The sequence below is a fragment of the Aedes aegypti genome, chromosome 3, assembly GCF_002204515.2.
Source record: "Aedes aegypti strain LVP_AGWG chromosome 3, AaegL5.0 Primary Assembly, whole genome shotgun sequence".
In the NCBI taxonomy this organism is placed as follows: domain Eukaryota; kingdom Metazoa; phylum Arthropoda; class Insecta; order Diptera; family Culicidae; genus Aedes; species Aedes aegypti.
The window spans coordinates 320,831,744-320,851,707 of NC_035109.1; the positions used below are offsets into that span (position 1 = coordinate 320,831,744).

At 41.5% G+C, this 19,964-nt stretch overlaps 1 protein-coding gene across 1 annotated transcript in view; it reads right to left on the reverse strand.

The window, feature by feature from the left end:
- LOC5571969 (potassium voltage-gated channel subfamily KQT member 2) overlaps nucleotides 1-19,964 on the reverse strand; it is a 494,691-nt gene that overhangs the window by 41,365 nt on the left and 433,362 nt on the right. Inside the window, exon 8 of the mRNA XM_021849685.1 lies at nucleotides 12,951-13,320. Within this exon, the coding sequence (XP_021705377.1) occupies nucleotides 12,951-13,320 (370 nt within the window). The remainder of the gene's footprint in view (nucleotides 1-12,950; nucleotides 13,321-19,964) is intronic.

The following is a 19,964-nucleotide window of genomic DNA, read 5'->3' on the forward strand; positions in this document are numbered from 1 at the left end:
AGATACGTGAATGCTAATAGCTTCTTTGATGCGATGATACAAATGAGCTGCCAGGACACATGCACAAAGTTCTAAGCGGGCTATCGTAAGCCTTTTTAGGGGCGCAATTTTGCTTTTTGATGCTAGAAGTCGGATTCTTACGGTTCCCAGGACGTCTTCACAACGAACGTATGCACACGCTACATATGCGGATATCGAAGCGTCAGCGGAAGTATGAAGCTCTACTCTAGCCTTTAGAAGGAATGAATATCCTATCGATACGATAGGTTGTGATTACTGGTGGCTTGTTGCGGAACTGCTCCCACTTCAGTTTGATTGTGTCTGGAACAACCTCGTCCCAGTCACGGGAAAGAGACCATAACTCAAAAAATTGGCAACACTGTCGTTCTGGTTAACACGATTTTTTTAGCTTGTCCGTGTATAATGCAATTATTAGTATGTTAAAACTACGTTAAATATTCAAATACTTGTTTTTTAAAAGTTATAGCGTTAATTCTTTTAGTTGATCGTGGTATATGGTGGTAGAATATTGGAATAACCCAAGAAACATAAATTTTATTTCTTGCTATTGCATTGGTCTCCAGAAAAGATTCCATTGTGTTGTGCTGAAGCCTGTACGTTGCTTGCTGTTGTTGTGCTGTTGGAGTTGTATTAGAGTGAAGGAGCTTGGTTTTGGTGAAAGTATCTTGAATTGAGTAGAAGTGAACTGTGAGTACGCCTATAGACACATTCTGTGTTTTCACCATTTCTTTCGAGAGCTTTTTCGTGCTATCCCTTGCCGCCCAAACGGTCACTTGACAAACGTGAAGCAATCGCTTGAAAATTGGCTGATACACATTTTGGTCCGCTCCCGTGATAAGCATTTGTGATACCTACTGCCGCCCAAACGGTAACTTGACGAGCAATTTGCTTCGGTTATGGTAGAGTAGTTTAGTCTGGTAGGCTAAAAACAGACTTCAACGTTCGCTATATTGAGTAGCCTCGAGAGCTAGATCTCACATATAAATCCACTTGTTATCGCAGCTGAGCACGTCATAGCCACACAATCACAAAAGGACTGTTTTTGTTGGTGTCCAAGCATCTATTAATATTACACATGCTGTTATTCTAGTACTTCATTTCCATTGATTATTGAAGATTTTGTTGTGGCTTTTTTAAACTAGTAGTAGTGTGTGTTGCTTCAGAGAATACTTGTTTATTTACTTTCCTTTCTCATTCAACAACTTTTACTCCAGTTAGCTTCTCGTGAGCTGCAAAAATGAACAAAGATGAATTTGTCTGTAATGTTTGTCGAAACAGAGAGTCCGATAGCTCAACATTGTTAACGTGCATGTATTGCTTCACGAGTGTCCATTTCAAATGCAAAAATATCGCTCCTAGTGCCGTGCGTCGAATGAGAAATACTGATTACTTCTGCTCCTCTCAATGTTCTGCAATCTACCAACGGATTGTTATGATGCAAAACAATAATAATTCCATGGTGTCTTCTTTAGCTTCAGAAATGAGAGCAAAGATCTCAGCCTCCGTTGCTAAGGAAATGAGAACAGTTACAACTGAGGTCAAACAGATTATTTATGCTATCGAAAAATCCCAGGAATTTTTGTCCACAAAGTTTGATGACATTGTCATTGAATTTAATCGTCTCAAATGTGAGAACGATAGATAAGTGGCCGAAATAGAAAAATTGAAGAAATCGCAATCTGATTTACGAGAAATGGTTTACACACTTGAATGTAATGCTGACAAGGCTGATAAGGTAGCTCTGGATAATAATGCGATATTGTGGGGTGTTCCAACAGCGACAGAAAAAAATGTACCCAGATTAGTTGAAAAGCTACTTGTCTCCGTTGGGCTGCAAGGGAACAGTGATCATATCAAATCTGCTGAGCGACTGTTTAGTAATGGACGTAGTGGTACCATGGTCCCTATCAGGATTGTGTTCAACAACAAGAAATCAAAAGAGATGGTCTTCAATAAAAAGAAGCAATATGGGAAATTGTATTCTACCGTGATTGATGATAAATTGAAGGTTAATGGAAAAGCTACAAGCGTGAATACCTTCAATGTAGTCCAGTGGAATGTTAGAGGGATAAACGATTTTGAAAAGTTTGATGAATTGGTTTATTTTGTAACTGAATGTAGAATGAACATTGATGTTGTTGTTGTTGGCGAGACTTGGATTAAGAAAGAAAACAGTAATATTTATAATCTTCCTGGATATCATGCTGTATTTTCTTGCCGCGAAAGCTCCTCTGGTGGGCTAGCGGTTTTCATAAAGAACTCTCTAGATTATAAATTGATAAATATTAAATCTATTGAAGGATTGCATTACGTTCATCTAGAAGTGAAACCTAATGGCCAATTTTATAATGTTATCGGTATCTACCGTCCACCTTCGTTTGACTACGCTGAGTTCCAGAATCTTATGGAAGGCTGGCTAACACACGCTTCTCCGTCAAAACCGATTCTTATAGTTGGTGACGTGAATGTACCCATTAATTTACAGCACAATAATGTGGTAACTAGGTACAAAAACCTATTAGAATCCTACGGATACGTGTGCACCAATACTTTTGCAACTCGTCCTGCCAGCAATAATATATTAGATCATTTTATTTGTCCCATTGATCTTGCTGCAAAGCTCCAAAATCATACTATATTTAACGATTTAAGTGACCATCTTCCTATTTTTTCGTCCATACCTCTAAGTAATGAAAAGAAACAACAAGAATTGAGTATGAGTATAGTAGATCGTGCTACATTGCAACACCGATTTTCCCTTTTTTTGACTGACTTCCAAGTCACCAAAGATGTTGAAGCTTCGTTGGAATCTCTTATCGAAACCCACAATAGACTTTTAACCGAGTGCACGAGATCTGTCTCAAAAACGGTCCGAGTTAAAAACGATCATTGTCCATGGATGACTTACAGTCTCTGGCGATTGATGCAAATCAAAAACAATTACTTTCTTCTTCTTCTGTCTGGCGTTACGTCCCAACAGGGACAAAGCCTGCTTCTCAGATTAGTGTTCTTATGAGCACTTCCACAGTTATTAACTGAGAGCTTTCATTGCCGATTGACCATTTTTGCATGTGTATATCGTGCGGCAGGTACGAAGATACTCTATGCCCTGGGAATCGAGAAAATTTCCTTTACGAAAAGATCCTCGACCAGCGGGATTCGAACCCACGACCCTCAGCATGGTCATGCTGAATAGCTGCGCGTTTACCTTGCGAAATCCAAAAAGGATCCCAATAACGCTCAGGTCAAGGAAATGTCGGCACACGTTTCAAAAAAAGTTAAAGCTGCAAAAACTCGCTGTAAACGGGAATATTATGAAAACATTCTTAAGAGTTCTAATCACTCCAATGTGTGGAAAAAAATGAATCAAATATTTGGTCGTTCAAAAGTCAGAGAACAAATCAAATTAAAAATTGACGGTGAACCTGTACACTCTGATAGAGATGTTGTTGAAATTTTTAACACCTACTTTGCTAAAATCGGACACAATCTGGCTAATAAACTTCCTAAAAATAATTTCGATGTTTTGAAACATGTTAAAACTGTCAATAACTCTATATTTCTGCGTCCCACTAACGTAAGTGAAGTAAGTATACTAATAAGTCACCTAGATGTTAAAAAAAGTAGAGGACACGATAATATTTCCGCTGATCTGATCAAAGCTAATATGGGCCCTTTCTCAGAGATTATTGCAAAACTTTTTAATAAAATAATAGCAACCGGTGTGTACCCAAATGTTTTAAAAATTGCTAAAGTAACGCCAGTTTTCAAGACTGGTGACGCTTACGACCCTTCAAACTATCGGCCAATCTCAACCCTCACAGTTTTGAACAAAATCTTCGAAAAACTTTTAACTAGTCGGCTTGTAAACTTTTTGACCGCTAACAACGTTTTTTATAAATTCCAGTATGGATTCCGGGAAGGTTGTGGTACATCAACTGCAATCATCGAGCTTTTAGATGATCTGTATTGCGAAATAGACCGCAAAAAGATTGTGGGGGGCTTATTCATTGATTTGAAGAAGGCTTTCGACACTATCGATCACGGCATTTTACTTAAAAAACTTGATCGATATGGAATAAGAGGAGTGGCCAATGACCTAATAAAAAGTTATCTGTCAGATCGTAAGCAGTACGTAGCACTTAATGGTACCCGTAGTAGTTTATGCTCTATTGATATAGGAGTGCCACAGGGGAGCAACATTGGCCCTCTATTATTTTTGATGTTCGTAAATGACTTGGGTAATCTGAAACTACGTGGAACACCAAGGCTCTTTGCAGACGATACGGCATTATTCTATTCTCACTCTAATATATCATCAATAGTTGAAGATATTGAATCAGACCTTGTAAGCCTCTTGCATTATTTTAACGGCAATCATCTCTCTTTGAACCTCACAAAGACTAAATATATGATCTTCCACTCGTCTCGGAAAAAAATACTGCAACACTCTGATCCGTACGTTGAAAATTTACAAATTGAAAAAGTGTTTTCTTTCAAATATTTAGGGTTGTACTTAGATTCGACCCTTTCCTGGGACGCACATATAAAGCATGTTTCAAATAAAGTCTCCTCGTTATGCGGTATTATGAAAAGAGTTCGCTCATTTGTACCCAATGAAGCACTTCTGCGATTTTATTATGCGTGTATCCACTCTATAATTCAATATTTAATTATCGTTTGGGGTCATGCCGCAAAATCGAAACTTAAAAAAGTTCAAACACTGCAGAACAGATGTGTAAAAGTAATCTTTAATTTACCACCATTATATTCGACAGTTTCACTTTATACTAGACTACAGCATACAATTATACCCATTCTTGGTTTGCGGGATACACAAACTATCATGTTTGTACATAATATCTTGTGCAATCGTAGTTATCACCACAAAATTGTTTTTCCGACCAGAGTTACCATACAACATACTAGACAAGCAAATGAACTATTGAGAAGCAATGCATGCACGAACATGGGTCTTGTGCGTATCAAAAATTACGGGCCATTGAAGTATAACAGACTTCCTTCCGACTTAAAGTCAATTTCAAATATAATACTATTTAAAAGCAAGTTAAAACAGTACATATTGAGGAACGTAAATGAATATATTCTTTGATCGTGTTAACCTTTTGTTTATGTAGGTTTTTTTCTGGCTTCTGCTGGTTTTTCCCTGCATGTTTAGTTTTTAGTTTAGTTTATTCGTTAAAGCAACAAAACCTATCACTAGTTAACTTATTTCGGATTTAAATTTAGTTGTTCATTCAGTAAATCCCTTCAAAGGAACAAAGTTCCACTGGGATTTCATTTTGCTATTGTTGTTTTTCCTTATCTCCGCGTTTTGTAATTAATTACTAGTTTTTCTATTTTTGTAAGTGTCCATTACCAGGGAGCTCAGTGTGAGCTTTTTGGTATGGGGGTCAGTGGAGGGTATTAAAAAAAAAAACTCCTGCATTAAGATCTTCGCTTAATCACGCTCATCCGCGTGATCAGGATGAGTGGATCAAACAGTCTAGAGAATTGACTGCTTCGTCGGAGGCTCGTCTCGTGGTTGAATTAGAGAGTCGAATCTGAGTTGATCGAATTCCGGTTCCCAACAAAATCCTAATGCCTTTATTGACTCGTTTGGTTTAGACTATATGCTTGACGACTGATAAGGTCTGCTTCAACCACCGGGCCTATACATAGAGCTTCATTGAGTGAGAAACCAGTGGAAGTACGAGCCGAGCCATCAAATACCACTCTTTCTTTGGTGGTCGTACTCTCCTCTTCAATCAAAGGGTTGTGGGGCATATAGGGCTTATGGTCAGTTCTTAAGCCTTCCAGAACCGCTCCATACTCTCTTCGAGGGTGATCATGGAAACAGCGACGATGTTTTAAGTAGCAGACTGTCATTCATGCTAGCCGATCCCGTGACGACCCATCCAAATACACTATCTACCAAGATCGGAAGACCTTTAGCCAACTGAAGGCGAGCGGTGATTGGGAAGAACGAGTTAAAATGTTTAGCACCAAGAACCATGCCAATTGCTTGATTTTTGTTAAACATGGGATCGGCCAATGTTAAGTTCTGAGAAATCTGCCAGTCTTTGATGGAGACTCTTGTGTCGGAAGATCTGCAGTATTTGTTGTTTGTGGGCTTCGTGGCCGTGCGGTTAGTGTCGTCAGGCAATGAGCGTATCGTGTCATGGGGTGTGGGTTCGATTCCCGCTGCAGCCATTGAAACTTTTCGTCGGGAATGTTTCTCGGCTGTACCATTGGAGCATGCTTGTCCGTTGTCTAGTGTTAAGTTACAGTCTGTGCAGCTAAATGGCTGAAGACGGTGTCCGTGTCTTTTTTTTTATAAGGAGAAATTTTACACCACATTCAAAATTATCGTCTCTGGACTTTATTCGAGTGCAGAAACAGTCACGCACTTTCTTTGACAGATTCCCGGCGCCTTGGATGGTTATGTTGACAGGACTCCTTTTCAAATGGAGCGCCGACCGTTCTGATATTAGGTTCGACTGAGAGGCGCTGTCGAGAAATGCACGAGCTAAATGATCATGGTCATATTCAGTTAACTCTCCCTTACTCGATATTGCGTATCTCGATATCATCGCTAACATGCATAAAGTATGCTGATACTTTCTTAGCCGTGTCAGTGCAAAACCAACTGATTCTCTTTGATTCGAAATTGTGAGAAGAATTAGCAAGAATTATCAACGACTCGTACAAATTTCAATGATGGCCTACTTCACCTTAAAGTAAAAAGACACAACGTAGGAGAGACATCCTGGCCGAAACATTGGTGCCGTGCCAAAGCGTTTCCGGACCCGCCGTCCAACCGTCAGACCCAGCCGTCCATCCGAACCTTGTCGTCTATCTGTAGGACCCAGCGTCCACCCGCCGGATCATTGCCGTCCTTGCCTCGGACCCCTGTCGTCTAACCAGATCCCTGCGTCCACTGTCGGACCCTAGCTTTCATCTGCTGGACCCCGCCGTCCACCCGAGGGGCACATCGTCCACCCGTAGGACCCCAGCATCCATCATGAGGGCCGTAGCGCCCACTCGTAGAAGGAAGGCATCCTCGAATCACCATATTACATCGCATCCAAGTCGAATTGGGGAATTCGTGAACCCAATCAAGTTAGCCACGATCATTCATTCAACCGGACGACAATAAACAGCTACAGCAAGCCAACAATCCACGCACCCCGTGGACTACCTGAATGAGAAAGTACCGATTGGCGATCACCATCAAAGTAGGGAGTCGATGCCGGTTATGAACCCTTCGCGTATTATGGACCCCCACAGAAAAACATAAAAGACAGTTACAGTCAGACAAAACTTAAGACCAAAAACGACAGAATTAGTATCCCCCTGAAGAAGACACCAACCCCGTGTCGAAACGTTGGGCAAGAATAAACTTCGTTTTATTCCTGTAAAGACTGCGTAGCCGTTAAATCCGAACGACACAAAATTAACACTCAAAATTCACAAAACGTATATCCGGCTGAAATACCATTGCGAAAAAGCATCGATATTGAATTTCAGCTACTAAGGGGTCCATTACTAGCATTGAAATCCTAGCATTGTTTCCATCCTGCTGTGCCTACGAAACACAAGCAAGCAAACCGGACTGCCACATCTCGAGCATCCTACCTACAGTGAGTCAGCGTCGTTCGTCGTCATCACCATCATCGTTCTCTCCTGCTCCTCCTGCTCAACCAATAACCAACAGCTCACGAACAAATTTGAAAACATTCGTTTTCGGGCGGGATAATGTTCGCGGTCGCGCTCAATTCAAGCGTGTTAAGAGTGGGACGGCGCTTTAGCGCGCTACCTATTGTGCCATTCATCGAACCAGTGGACAGTCAGCGTTCAGCTTCCTCAGTTGGCGCCCATCCCACAGCGCGCCAAACTGTGAAGAGAAACATGTGCGGGAAGACGCAAGACGCACACATTAGAATGCGAGATTTGTAGCTTCTCTCGTTTCTCCACCGAGTAGGCACGCTGCCTCTCGGTGGCAATAAATCAGTTAAAGTGAAAGTTGTGGGTTTGATTAGTCTTCCGTTAAACCATAAAACACAACTTAGGGAAAGACGTCCTGGCCGAAAAAAAACGGGCCGTCGGAAGAAAATGTGAATGAGCGTAATAAAATAATACCTGATGGGTATGATTATTAAGCAAGCGTTCGTTGACTGAAAACAAAAATGAGAATTAGTGGAGATTCTTTTCTGGGGATTTCCGGGTACGATCATCTGCCTGGTATAAGCCGCTACATTTTTTTTTGTTGATATTAACGATATAATGAGCACCGTGGCTGCGCTATTATTATCGGAGGAAACGAGTCGGGCGTCGGTCGGTTGCCGTTTCCTCAGCTGGAAACAGCTAGTGATTTCCGACGGTTTTGTGATGGCTTTAAGTCACGAAATGGTTTGCTGCAACGGAAACTCCTTTTGTTATTCTTTTCGGTTGAATATTGTGCCATTTTTGTGTATCGTTGGATGCATTGGAGTCGTATTGTATTTAATTTATTTGAAAAATAAATGGAGCAAGTAAAACAATACTAAATAACTGAAGTTAACGAAAGAGATACAGAAATAAATTAATAATCTAGAGAGATTTCATAGTTTGATTTTTGGTTGGAAATAGTACGAACTATCTCGTGTAGCTCGAAGAAATCGCTCTTCATTTGGTTGGTTGGTTTGACTTTATTAACGAGATTTTTAGCCCTGGGCTAGTTCATCTCGGGACCAACGGCTTTACTTCCCTTTTTACGTCATAAGTGACTATGTCGGGGATGGGATTCGATCCCAGGTCCTCGGCGTGAGAGGCGAGTGTTCTATTCTAACCACTACACCAGGTCCGTCCCCACTCTTCATTTAAATTTTCGATGCAACAAGAAGTTTCAATCCGTTTCGTTTGCTGCCTTTAACAAGGTGGAAAAATTACCATATCAGCTAGAGCGCTAGTTTTTTTTGTACATTATGTCCCAATTTGGATGTCGTTTGGTTTGTATTTTCACTCGTTTTGTTCAGCTTCTCCCCGTCGGTCAAGAAATTATTGCAGAAATATGCAAAGTGGCAGCATGTCACCATGCTTCTGCTGCTACTATCGGGTTCAATCTGTCCGAAATGTCTTATTTGAAAGTCAGCATTTTTCCCATTGCTACAAACGGAAATTGCTTTAAGGAGCACTTAGAAGGTGTGTGTAGTAGTGTACTGAAGAATCAGGTGAATAGGAAGCCCGACTATTTATGGAGGGTATATTACTATAGTATTGGCGTTGTATGAGAAATAAAAGATTTTTAAGTCTAATATAAATATTATGATCTTCTGCATTTAGAGACAGAAAAGGAAGGCTTGACCTTCAAATCTATCACGATAAAATACATGGTTGTAGGTGAAGACAGAACAAATTTGAATGATGCATAAATCTGTTTGAAGTTGTAGACTATAACGTATAAGAAGAACTGCTTGAGCTATCATGGTAATGTGTTTCAAGATATGACGATCGTTTCTTAATTGTACACCATTTATTTTCAATAACTCTGCCAGTACGTAGAAGACATTGAACCTAAAAGTAATATACTCCGCAGGAGTACAAAAATGATTCAACCATCTCTCTTTGCTCTACCTTCTAAATGATAAATTGCATTTTTGCCAACTCCCCCCAAGGAAATCGACATCGTTTCTCCATTGGAATAAATTTGCCAAAAGCACATCATCGTGTGCAATGTTCCGTCGACATTCCAGCCCTCGTTCAAATATTTGATAAACAATTTTGCCATGTACACTACACTACCGAGGCAGACTTTGTTTGCCCTTTACCCACTCACTCACTCACTCAATTTTTGCTTTCAATTTCACGTATCTACTTGCAGCAACATGAACCAACGCTCAAGGAGAGGAAACAAGAAGCTGCTCGAAGACATACCAAATGTGACGGAATTTTCTATCTGCCAAGCGATGACATATGAGCTGGCGGTGGTAGAGATGATTCTGACAAGCCGGATCAAATGGCTGGGAAAAAGGGCAATGCTTTGCCTTTAGGCAAATATGCGTGTATGTGTCTATGTCTGGCGGCCGACTTTTGATATGAAATGATATTCGAAGTAGGTAGATCATTGTGTATGAAATGTTTATATTGGTAAGATAGATGCATTCAGTTTTGTGATACGGGTCAGTGAAAATTCAATTGATATATGATCAGCACCATCGCAAACAGAGGATTAAGATATAATTTGAAAAATATTTGGGGAAGCTGGTCCAATTCGGACCCTGTTCTAATACGGACCATCAAGCATTTTATCACAAAACTCTCTGAGAGAAAAATGCACGCGCTGAATCAGGCTTCCAAGAAAACATAAAACTTTCCATGTCGTCCATCGTGCTGAAAAGATATGGCCAAAAAACTGTTACTAGGTCCGAATTGGACCATGTTCCCCTACTTAATATCAGGCAAAAATAAATTACGTTTTCACTGTAGAAGTTTATCGGCAAGATAAATCTTAAAAAATATTACTATTCAATTTCATTTGTTTGTATAAACATTTGAAAACTTTTACTTTCGGATGGAATCTTCGGGCATGTTGTCTGATGTGAATGTGAAGAACAAATTCCGATGACTGCAGTGCCGTATATCACACCAAAGAGTGCATTCAAACACACAAACTTTACGCCAGAAAACTCTAACCATCCAATGAAATGAGCTCCATGATTTTATGCACCAATTGAATTTGTTTCAAACATCATCTTCAGATCAAACGTTCAGATACAATATTCATCACTCACAACGAAGCAAACAAATTGACTGGATCTGTTGAAAACTATTCTTTTTTTTTCATATGTATACTGCCATTTTTATTTATCACGGAGGGTAGTGTGATGTAACTCGACTTAACCCGAGGTTGGAAAACAGCGCGCTTCAACAGCGAAGTATTTACTGAAGCTCTGAGGCGCGAACGGAACACTTTGGACCTAAACGGCGAAAAGCTAGCTGCTGTGATATCACGAGCGTGTGATGCTTCCATGCCGAGAAAAGCCCCTCCTAGAGAGAAAAGGTGTACTGGTGGTCCGAATTAATTGCAAATCATCGAGCGATCTACCTTCGGGCTAGACGAAGAATGCCATCAAAAACCAAAAGCGGTTGGAAAACACGTATAGGATCTTACGATGCGCATACCGGACGGTTTCTAAAGAGGCCATGTGCATCATAACCGGGATGACGCCCATCGGGATCATCATCAAGGAAGATGTTCAATATTGCTTCAACCAAAAAGGCAAATCGAGGAGCCCACGACGCGTGTAAATAGGCAACGCTCAGAAGTTGGCAGCAGGAATGGGATAACTCCACTACAGGTAAATAGACCCTCCGGCTAATACCAAATGTGTTAGATTGGTATAGAAGAAACCATGGAGAAGTGAACTTCCACCTGACGCAGTTTTTGCAGTATCGTAATTTCGGGTGAAATTGATCAGTTTTCACTGCTTTCTTGGTATGCTCTCAAAAATTTTATCAATACCATACAACTTAATGCAGTAAAACAAGTACGACGGTGAACCTCATTGGCTCATGCACCGAAATTTTCTAACATATGTGATGTTAGTGCTAAAAATCAGCTCTAAAATTAAAAATCGGGGAGTGAAATTGATCATTTGTCAATGTGATTATTGTTAGTTTTGAAATTAACTTTACATACTTAATTTGGGCCTCCTGAATCCAAATATGCTTCCCAAATTCTTAACGAGACAATATTTATGGAAAAAATCAATAATTGAATTTCAAGAATATAGCGAAAAACGCATAAATGTAGGCGATGTCCAAACAATTTCCCTACTTTGCAGCAGAAAATCAAATTTTTCAACAAAACGAGCAAATTGGTAAGAATTTTGATAGTAAAATCTGTTTTGGAGAAATATTTTTAGCATCCCCACAAACTTTCAGGCTTAAACCATGTTCAAATCCTTGTTTAGAACTAGAAGTTTATGGATGTCTATCAGTTTCACACCAAACTTGATTCTGGAATTTTAAATTATTTTCATGGAAATAAACGTTCTGTGACATAAGAAAAACTTCACTATTCACAATTAGACATTATTTAAGACAAACATCGTTTATTTACTATAGGTTGCAATGAATTTGGTGCACTATTATTGAGGAATAAAATTGCGTGACATGGTGATCAATTTCACCGTACTGATCAATTACACCCGAATTTACGGTACATTGTTGCTATGGGCAGGTTCGGTCACCCAGAATCTCCTACGGGCCACAATAGTACTGGTTTGGAGCAAACAACGGAGTATGTCGTGTTCAATTGTCCACGTTTCATTGTTGTGAGAGATCGCAAGTTGGCTACATGCGGAGGTGGTCCCAGGACAATATAACCCAGAGAATATGTGCGGATGTTGATTGCTGGAATTCAGTAGCTACGGCTGTCACTCACATTATGCTTGAACTGAAGAACCGATGGCGTACCGACTAAAAGTCGGGTGCTCTGCGGAGGCTGGTCCCCTTCAACATTCTTTAAGTCGGCTATGAGAAGCAGTTTGTAGCCTCATGCTATGTTACATGCGTTAAGTGCTATTTGCACCAGCCCCTCCCCGAAGTAATACAGTAAGGTGGTCTGAGGACTAGGATAATGTCTGTGCATTCTGGGTGGAAACTACTAGACCACCAACCTTGTGGTTTGAAACTAAAATGATATTGCAGTTGTGACATCTGAAATACCCTGAAAACTTTCAAGATTTTACTCCAGATCAACTAGAGGAATCAATGTGCTGCATCTTTCAATTTATCGTAATAAGTTTCGCTGAGCTCCCTGGTGAACTTCTACAGGTTATGCTTCTTGAAAAATATTTCTCAATTGTACCATTCTGTACCTTGTTTTCAAAGCAATCATTTTTAAATAAGTATGTTCATAGTTATAAGCAAAAGTGTTAACTCACCCGCGGCCCGCGGCTCCTCCATGTAGAACACAACGTCTCCGTCCGATTCGCTTTTGGACAGTGCCGAATCGGCCGCCGGCGTTACCGGAGTGTTGAGAGTATTCTCGCTTCCTATCAGTGCTGCGGCTGCCGAACCGACACCGGATCCCGGCCCGGGGGTCCCCACCGTTCCGGACCCACTGGATGCGGCCGCCGTCGTTGCCGATGGTGGACCAACCGTGCCGGATCCAGTGTTACCGGACGATACTGCTGCCACCGCCGAAGATCCCGCTCCTGCCGAGTTCTTCATGCCGGGAGCCTCCATCCGGTTTCGGGACTTGCGCCGCTTCAGGACCGATGCGCCGCGTCTCGCCACCTGTACCATTAGGGTCTGAACCCGAATGTTTCAAGAAAACAACAACAAACAACAAACATTGATACACATCTAGGGCGGGAACAACACGCTGGCAATCGGGATTGCGGGGGAAATGGATGCCGGGTGGGGGACCGTCGGTCGGGGGTGAAACATTTCGCATAAGGACGATTGGCATAATGGAATTATGTGTCTTTAAAATACTACCTGCAATTCTATGCAACTGGTTTATGCGAAACGTCCATTATGCCAAACGTCCGTATGCACAACGTTCTTACGCAAAACATCTTCATGCGAAAGGGGCCATACCCCCCGTCGGTCCCTCCGGCGTTATGTGTAAGGTTAGTGTGAGTGAGTGACTAAAATAAATGAAGTTCGGTGAGAAGAACTGAAACCAGTTATTGAGGATGAGCGGAAGTTCTGTTGAGTGTGAAATTTTAATTCGATTTATGAATAACAGGTGAAATAGAAGTGAAACGTTGCTCATCAATTTCCGGAAAATTAGAATGAGAATCTAAGAAACACTTCACTGCTGTCAACTTTACTAACGATCGAAAATTTGGTTAAACGAATCAACGCATCACTTCATCTGGAAATGAAATAGTGCGGCGCACTGAAGCACATATTAAGTCAGACAAATCCAATCAAGCATAATTTGCACGACATTCATCAAAAGAAGGAAAAAAGGAGCCATCTCTCATTCACGTCACGTGTCAAACATGCATTCACGTCTCCTGTTCTCCGTACCCGAGCAGATGGAAATAACAAACGAAAAGCAGTTTTTGGTATTCAACTCAAATATGTACCAGTGTTTGTACGAAATTTTGTAGATTGACAGAAAAATGAAGCTTGTGAAAAACTATGTTAGCTATATATTCATTTGCCTTGATGTTCTAAGTCACGAGCTCCGTGGGAAATAAGCCTTCAGATCTCAGAAGCGTAACAAGTGATATTTCGGTACAATTCAAACAATGATAATTCCACACATACTTATATAGTTAAGTTTTATCATGTTTTAAGTTCATCGACTTTTTGAGGTCATTCAAAAACCCCTTGGAATATAGGCCTTCAGATCTACAAGCGCAACGCTTTTTGTATGACAATTTTTTAAATTTTCTATGCCCTGTAACGTTTGAGCTACCGCCCTTCCCCCCCTTCCAGCGTTTCGTAGTTTGTATTGAGTCTATTAAGTATTATTCTCATTTATAACCTCCAAGAGATCACTTGTTTTGATGTAGTTTATAAGATTTGTGCCTGAAGAAGTTTTTGATAACCCGTGAGCAATCGTTTAACAGTGGTGAAAATGTTCGCATCACGAGTGTTAACCAATGCAAAACAAACATGACAGACTCGCGAACAGGCTTGATGTGAGCAAGTTCAAACCCTCCGGCTCGGGAGTAAAACAAATAGTAATAAGTTCGCGAACATTTACTCGCGAGTAACCCAACAAGGTGAGATTTATTATTTTATATTATTTTTTATTATCTTTATTATCGAGATTTTCAGCCGTCGGCTGGTTCTTCGCCGAGGAGATTTATTATGGTTTTGAACGATAAAACAACTGTATATTCATCAAATCGACCGAAAACAGAAATTTCGGAGGGGAATGGACTCTGAACAGCTCCAAACACGTTCACGAATCACTTCGTTTATTCGCAAGCACAACAGATGCGAGTAAACCAGTACTCTGATGCTTGCGAGTTTTGTTGAATTGTTTTTGTTCCGGTTCAGTAGACATGCTCGCCATTTTACACCACTGTGGTTTAACTCAAATTTGATAGATTTTTTTTTGTTTTGCTTTAGCATGCTTGAGTATAAACTTTATTCAATAGCCTTAGAGAGATCGTTGGTAACTCCTTCAAGATATGTTTAGAGATCTGACGACCTTTATCAAAGGAGTCCAACGATAACCTAATAGCTTAATTGGTGTCAAAACTTAGTCCAACATTTAATTGTAAGTGTAAACCTTATTTATTTATCTTCAATAGATCACTGGCTACGTTTGTCTCCTCCCAAAGTCCTGTCTTCAATGGAGTTTTTGAATATCCTTAGTCAATCGTAGTACGCAGTACGCAGTTGAAAAGAAATGTCATTTCAAATGGAGTGGAGTGGAAAATTTCTTGACCATTTCTTTCCTCAGAAATTTTTACTTTTCTTGAGTGGAACAGCATACTTAGCTTTAATGAAAAAAAATATATAATTTTCTTGGACAAGAACTCATCTTGGAATTATCCTAATGTGAATCTTATCAAAGATTCCCTCAAATATGCCTTGAAAAATACCTAAAATATTATTTGGGTTTAGTTTCGAAAATACCTTCTTATTAGCTTTGTGCAAGTTTGCACAGTTTCTGAAAAACTGTCTAGAAATTGCTTAAATACATTTTATTGATTTTTTTGGAACTCCTGCAGAAAAAGAGCAATTGTAGAAGAATCCTTGGAAGGAATTTCTGGAAAATCCACTTCCAAGAAAAACTTATATCCCTGAAGACAATTTTTAAAATTCGTCTAGAAGCAAGACATTTTTGGAGCAAATCAAGCAGGAAACACTGAAAGAATCACTGGTAGGTTTTCTATGAGAAACCCCTTTCTAAAACGAATCCCTGGAGCGAAATCTCGAAATAAATTCAAAGTCTCTTGCATTGACGAGAAAAATAATCTCATGTTTAAATTCTCCAAAGAAGGGTCACTTCTTAAACTAAAGGCTGCTAATCATTTTGGTGAACTCTTGGACTCCGCAAAGTACTCAAGTTTTTTTTTTCAAAAATCCTGGCGGAAATTGACAATACGCTATGGATCTTGTAAAGATTCTGCCAATTTTTATTTCATCAAACTCAAACGGTCCCTTCCACGAATCTTGCCTGCAGAACTTCCAGTTGTCTAAAACCAATAAATTCAGGATTTCATCTAGCAGCACAACTGAGAACTTCATCACAGTGATCCATTCGTCTTCGATCAGTGGGGTGACCTGGAACTCGGTGGAAAGAACATCGACGTGCAGAATGACGAAGTGCAGAGCGAAGGCACATGGATCCAATGAGCCACAAGTTCGACCATGGTGGCATAGTGACCAGAGAATGACAGACAAGCTGTTCATGGCGTTCAACATCTCAATGGTAACCAGAACAGACAGAGCCAAGGGCATTGGATGTGGGTCAGTGAATTAGCCTTTCGACATTATCGACATAACCAAAAATAGCCATGTAACGGACGAACAGCCAGCCGGAGATCAGATCTTCATCAGCCTTGCTTGGTGTTTTCTTCATGATATCGAGATCTAGTGCGTTAAAGCCAAGAGCATTAGCTGGCAGACCGTCAGAAACCAAGCTGACCTACAGCAGCTGGACTGGGATCAGAGCTTCTGGCAGACCAAGGGCAGCGGTCAAGAGGATTGACACGACCTCACCGATGTTGGAAGAAATCAGATAACGGATGAACTGCTTCATGTTGTTGTAGATGGCACGACCTTCCTCGACGGCGGCGACAATGGAAGAGAAGTTCTCGAGGAACCGTAACAAAACTGTTCTGTAAGGGTGCCTTGGTTCCAAGCTTGGAGGCCTTAAGTGGAGTACAGTAGCTGGACATGGATTAACGATCGCGAGAGAATTCCAGGGAAGAAATTCTTCCACATGGTTTCGATTTCCTGACGGACGCGGATAGCAGCTGAGTGACGATTCAAACCTTGCTTGGTCACGTTGAATGGATTCATCTTCTCAGCTTCACCGACCTTCTCGAAGACCAACTCAGAGTTTCAACGGATTGCCGCGAGCGGACAATGGCGTTCTTCTTGGTCATACGGCGGGTACCCAGAGTCAAACAGGTGGCGATGACAGCTGGCAGACCTTCAGAGATAACAGCAGCCACCGTGAGCTGGATCGTTGAAGTGACCAATATTGATAGGCAATACAGATCAGAGAGATAACCTTGACAGGTGCTCACTGAGCTCATCGAGCTTCTGCTGCAGAGGGCCTTGGCTTCCTCGGTTTCCGACATCTCGATACGGATCGTACCGATGGCGGTGTTCAGACCGGTTACGATGACACACCACGGGCCTTACCGGTGGTAACAGTGGTACCGGAGAACAGGATGTTCTTCTTCTTGTGGTTGACGGCTCGGGGATCCGGTATAGCATCAGTGTGCTTGATGACGGAGACGGACTCACCGGTCAGAATCAGACGGATATCGGATATCGGCGGGGATCTTGTCACCGACGGACACCTCAACGATGTCACCGAGAACGATCTCCTAGGCGCGCACCTTCTGGACGCCGGACTTGTCGCCACGGACGACCTTGTCCATCTTGGGCTCTTACTCCTTCAGGGCTTCGATGACGGATTCGGCATTACATTCTTGCCGACGCAAGCGTTGGCGATCAGAATGAATAAAATGGCCAGGGGTTCCACGAAGGATTCAACACCTTCATATTCTTAAAAATAGGGGACCTTCCTTAGCCGAGCGGTTAGAGTCCGTGGCTACAAAGCAAAGCCATGCTGAAGGTGTTTGGGTTCGATTCCCGGTCGGTCCAGGATCTTTTCGTAGTGTAAATTTCCTTGACTTCCCTGGGCATAGAGTATCATCGTACCTGCCACACGATATACACATGCAAAAATGGTCATTGGCATAGTAAGCTCTTAGTGAATAACTGTGGAAGTGCTCATAAGAATACTAAGCTGAGAAGCAGGCTTTGTCCCAGTGAGGACGTCATACCAAAAAGAAGAAGATATTCTTGAAAAGGCGATGACAAAGCAGAACCTTGACTAACAGATTATAAAACGGTTTCAGAACTATGTAATTGCCTGATTGTGTTTCCCTTGTGGTGATTTGTATTTTGCGTTCAGCGAGCCAAATTAAAACGGGAACCAGTTCCACTCTAAAGCTAAGTATACTGTTTCGCTCAAGAAAAGTAATGAAATTCCTTGACTAAATGGGTCAGGATATTTACTACAGAGAACCCCATTTGAAATGACATTCCTTAACGACTGCTTACTGCGATCAAAGAAATGTGATTTTCTTGACCATTTCTTGGAAGAAATGTTCCACGCATCGACATAGGCGTTTACTTTTCTTGCCAAAGACAAGACGTGACAGGCCAAAGTTTAAAACAAAACAAATTGCCTGTCAAAAAAGACCACTTCTTATTGGTCGGTTTGGTAAAGGCCTACTTTCACATCGTTTAATTGGATTGCATTAGGGCACTTTGTTGTTTCATAAGTTTGGAAATTTTTCATGAAAACTTTCTGTAGCTAATTTATTTTTATTCGATGTTATGTTTAAAGCATGTTAGAAGCACATGCAGAATGCTAAAATAAATATATAAAACTTAAAGGAGAAAAAAATATAAAAATTGTGTCAATTCTTTCTAAAAATAACACCGGTTTTGAAGTTTTTTTTTCAAATATGGCATCCACTATTGCACTAAATGAAGGGAATGTGAAAGAAACAAACAAATTATGAACCTTGACATTTGAATTTGTTCACAAGATTTGCTGAAAAAGGATACTGGTAACATTGGCTTTCTTGTCGTCAAGGATATCCACTGAAAATCAACGGGGCAGTTTTAGCTGAGCTGTCACGTCCTGTCCTAGGTTACACTATCTCTTGCTCACACTCCGTACTTACTTTCTTATTTGGCTTTACATCAATTATCTTGATAAAGCCTCGCCAACAATATTTCGCCAATTCACTAGGTTCATGGCCGCTTCTCTCCATCCTCGACTGTGACCCACGCTCTCCTGGTCCTGGTGCACCTGGTGAATCCACCTAGCTCGCTGCGCCCCACGCCTTCTTGTTCCGACCGGATTCGTGGCGAACACCATCTTTACAGGGTTGTTGTCCGGCATTCTTGCAACATGCCCTGCCCAGCGTATCCTTCCAGCTTTAGCTACCTTCACGATACTGGGTTCGCCGTAGAGTTGAGCGAGCTCGTGGTTCATCCTTCGCCGCCACACGCCGTTCTCCTGCATGCCGCCGAAGATCGTCCTTAGCACTTGGCGTTCGAAAACCCCAAGAGCTTGCAAGTTCTCCTCGAGCATAGTCCACGCCTCCTGCCCATAGAGGACTACTGGTCTTATGAGCGTTTTGTACATCGTGCATTTGGTGCGGGGGTGAATCTTTCTTGACCGCAGTTTCTTCTGGAGCCCATAGTAGGCACGACTTCCGCTGATGCGCCTTCGTATTTCCCGACTAACATTATAGGCAGCCGTCAACAAGGATCCGAGGTAGACGAACTCGTCCACCACCTCGAAGGTCCCCGTCTATCGTAACACTGCTTCTTAGGCGGGCCCTGTCGCGCTCAGTTCCACCAACCAGCATGTACTTTGTTTTTGACGCATTCACCATTAGCCCGACTCTTGTTGCTTCTCGTTTTAGGCGGGTGTGCCACCGTTTCAAATTTTCTCCCAATAATATCCATGTCGTCCGCGAAGCAAACAAATTGTCCGGATCTCGTGAAAATCGTGCCTCGACTGTTAAGTCCGGCTCTCCGCATGACACCTTCAAGCGCAATATTGAACAACAGGCACGAAAGTCCGTCCCCCTGTCGTAGTCCCCGCCGAGACTCGAACTAACTGGAGTGTTCGCCCGAGATCTTCACACAGTTTTGCACACCGTCCATCGTTGCTCTGATAAATCTCTAGAGCTTCCCGGAAAAGCTGTTCTCGTCCA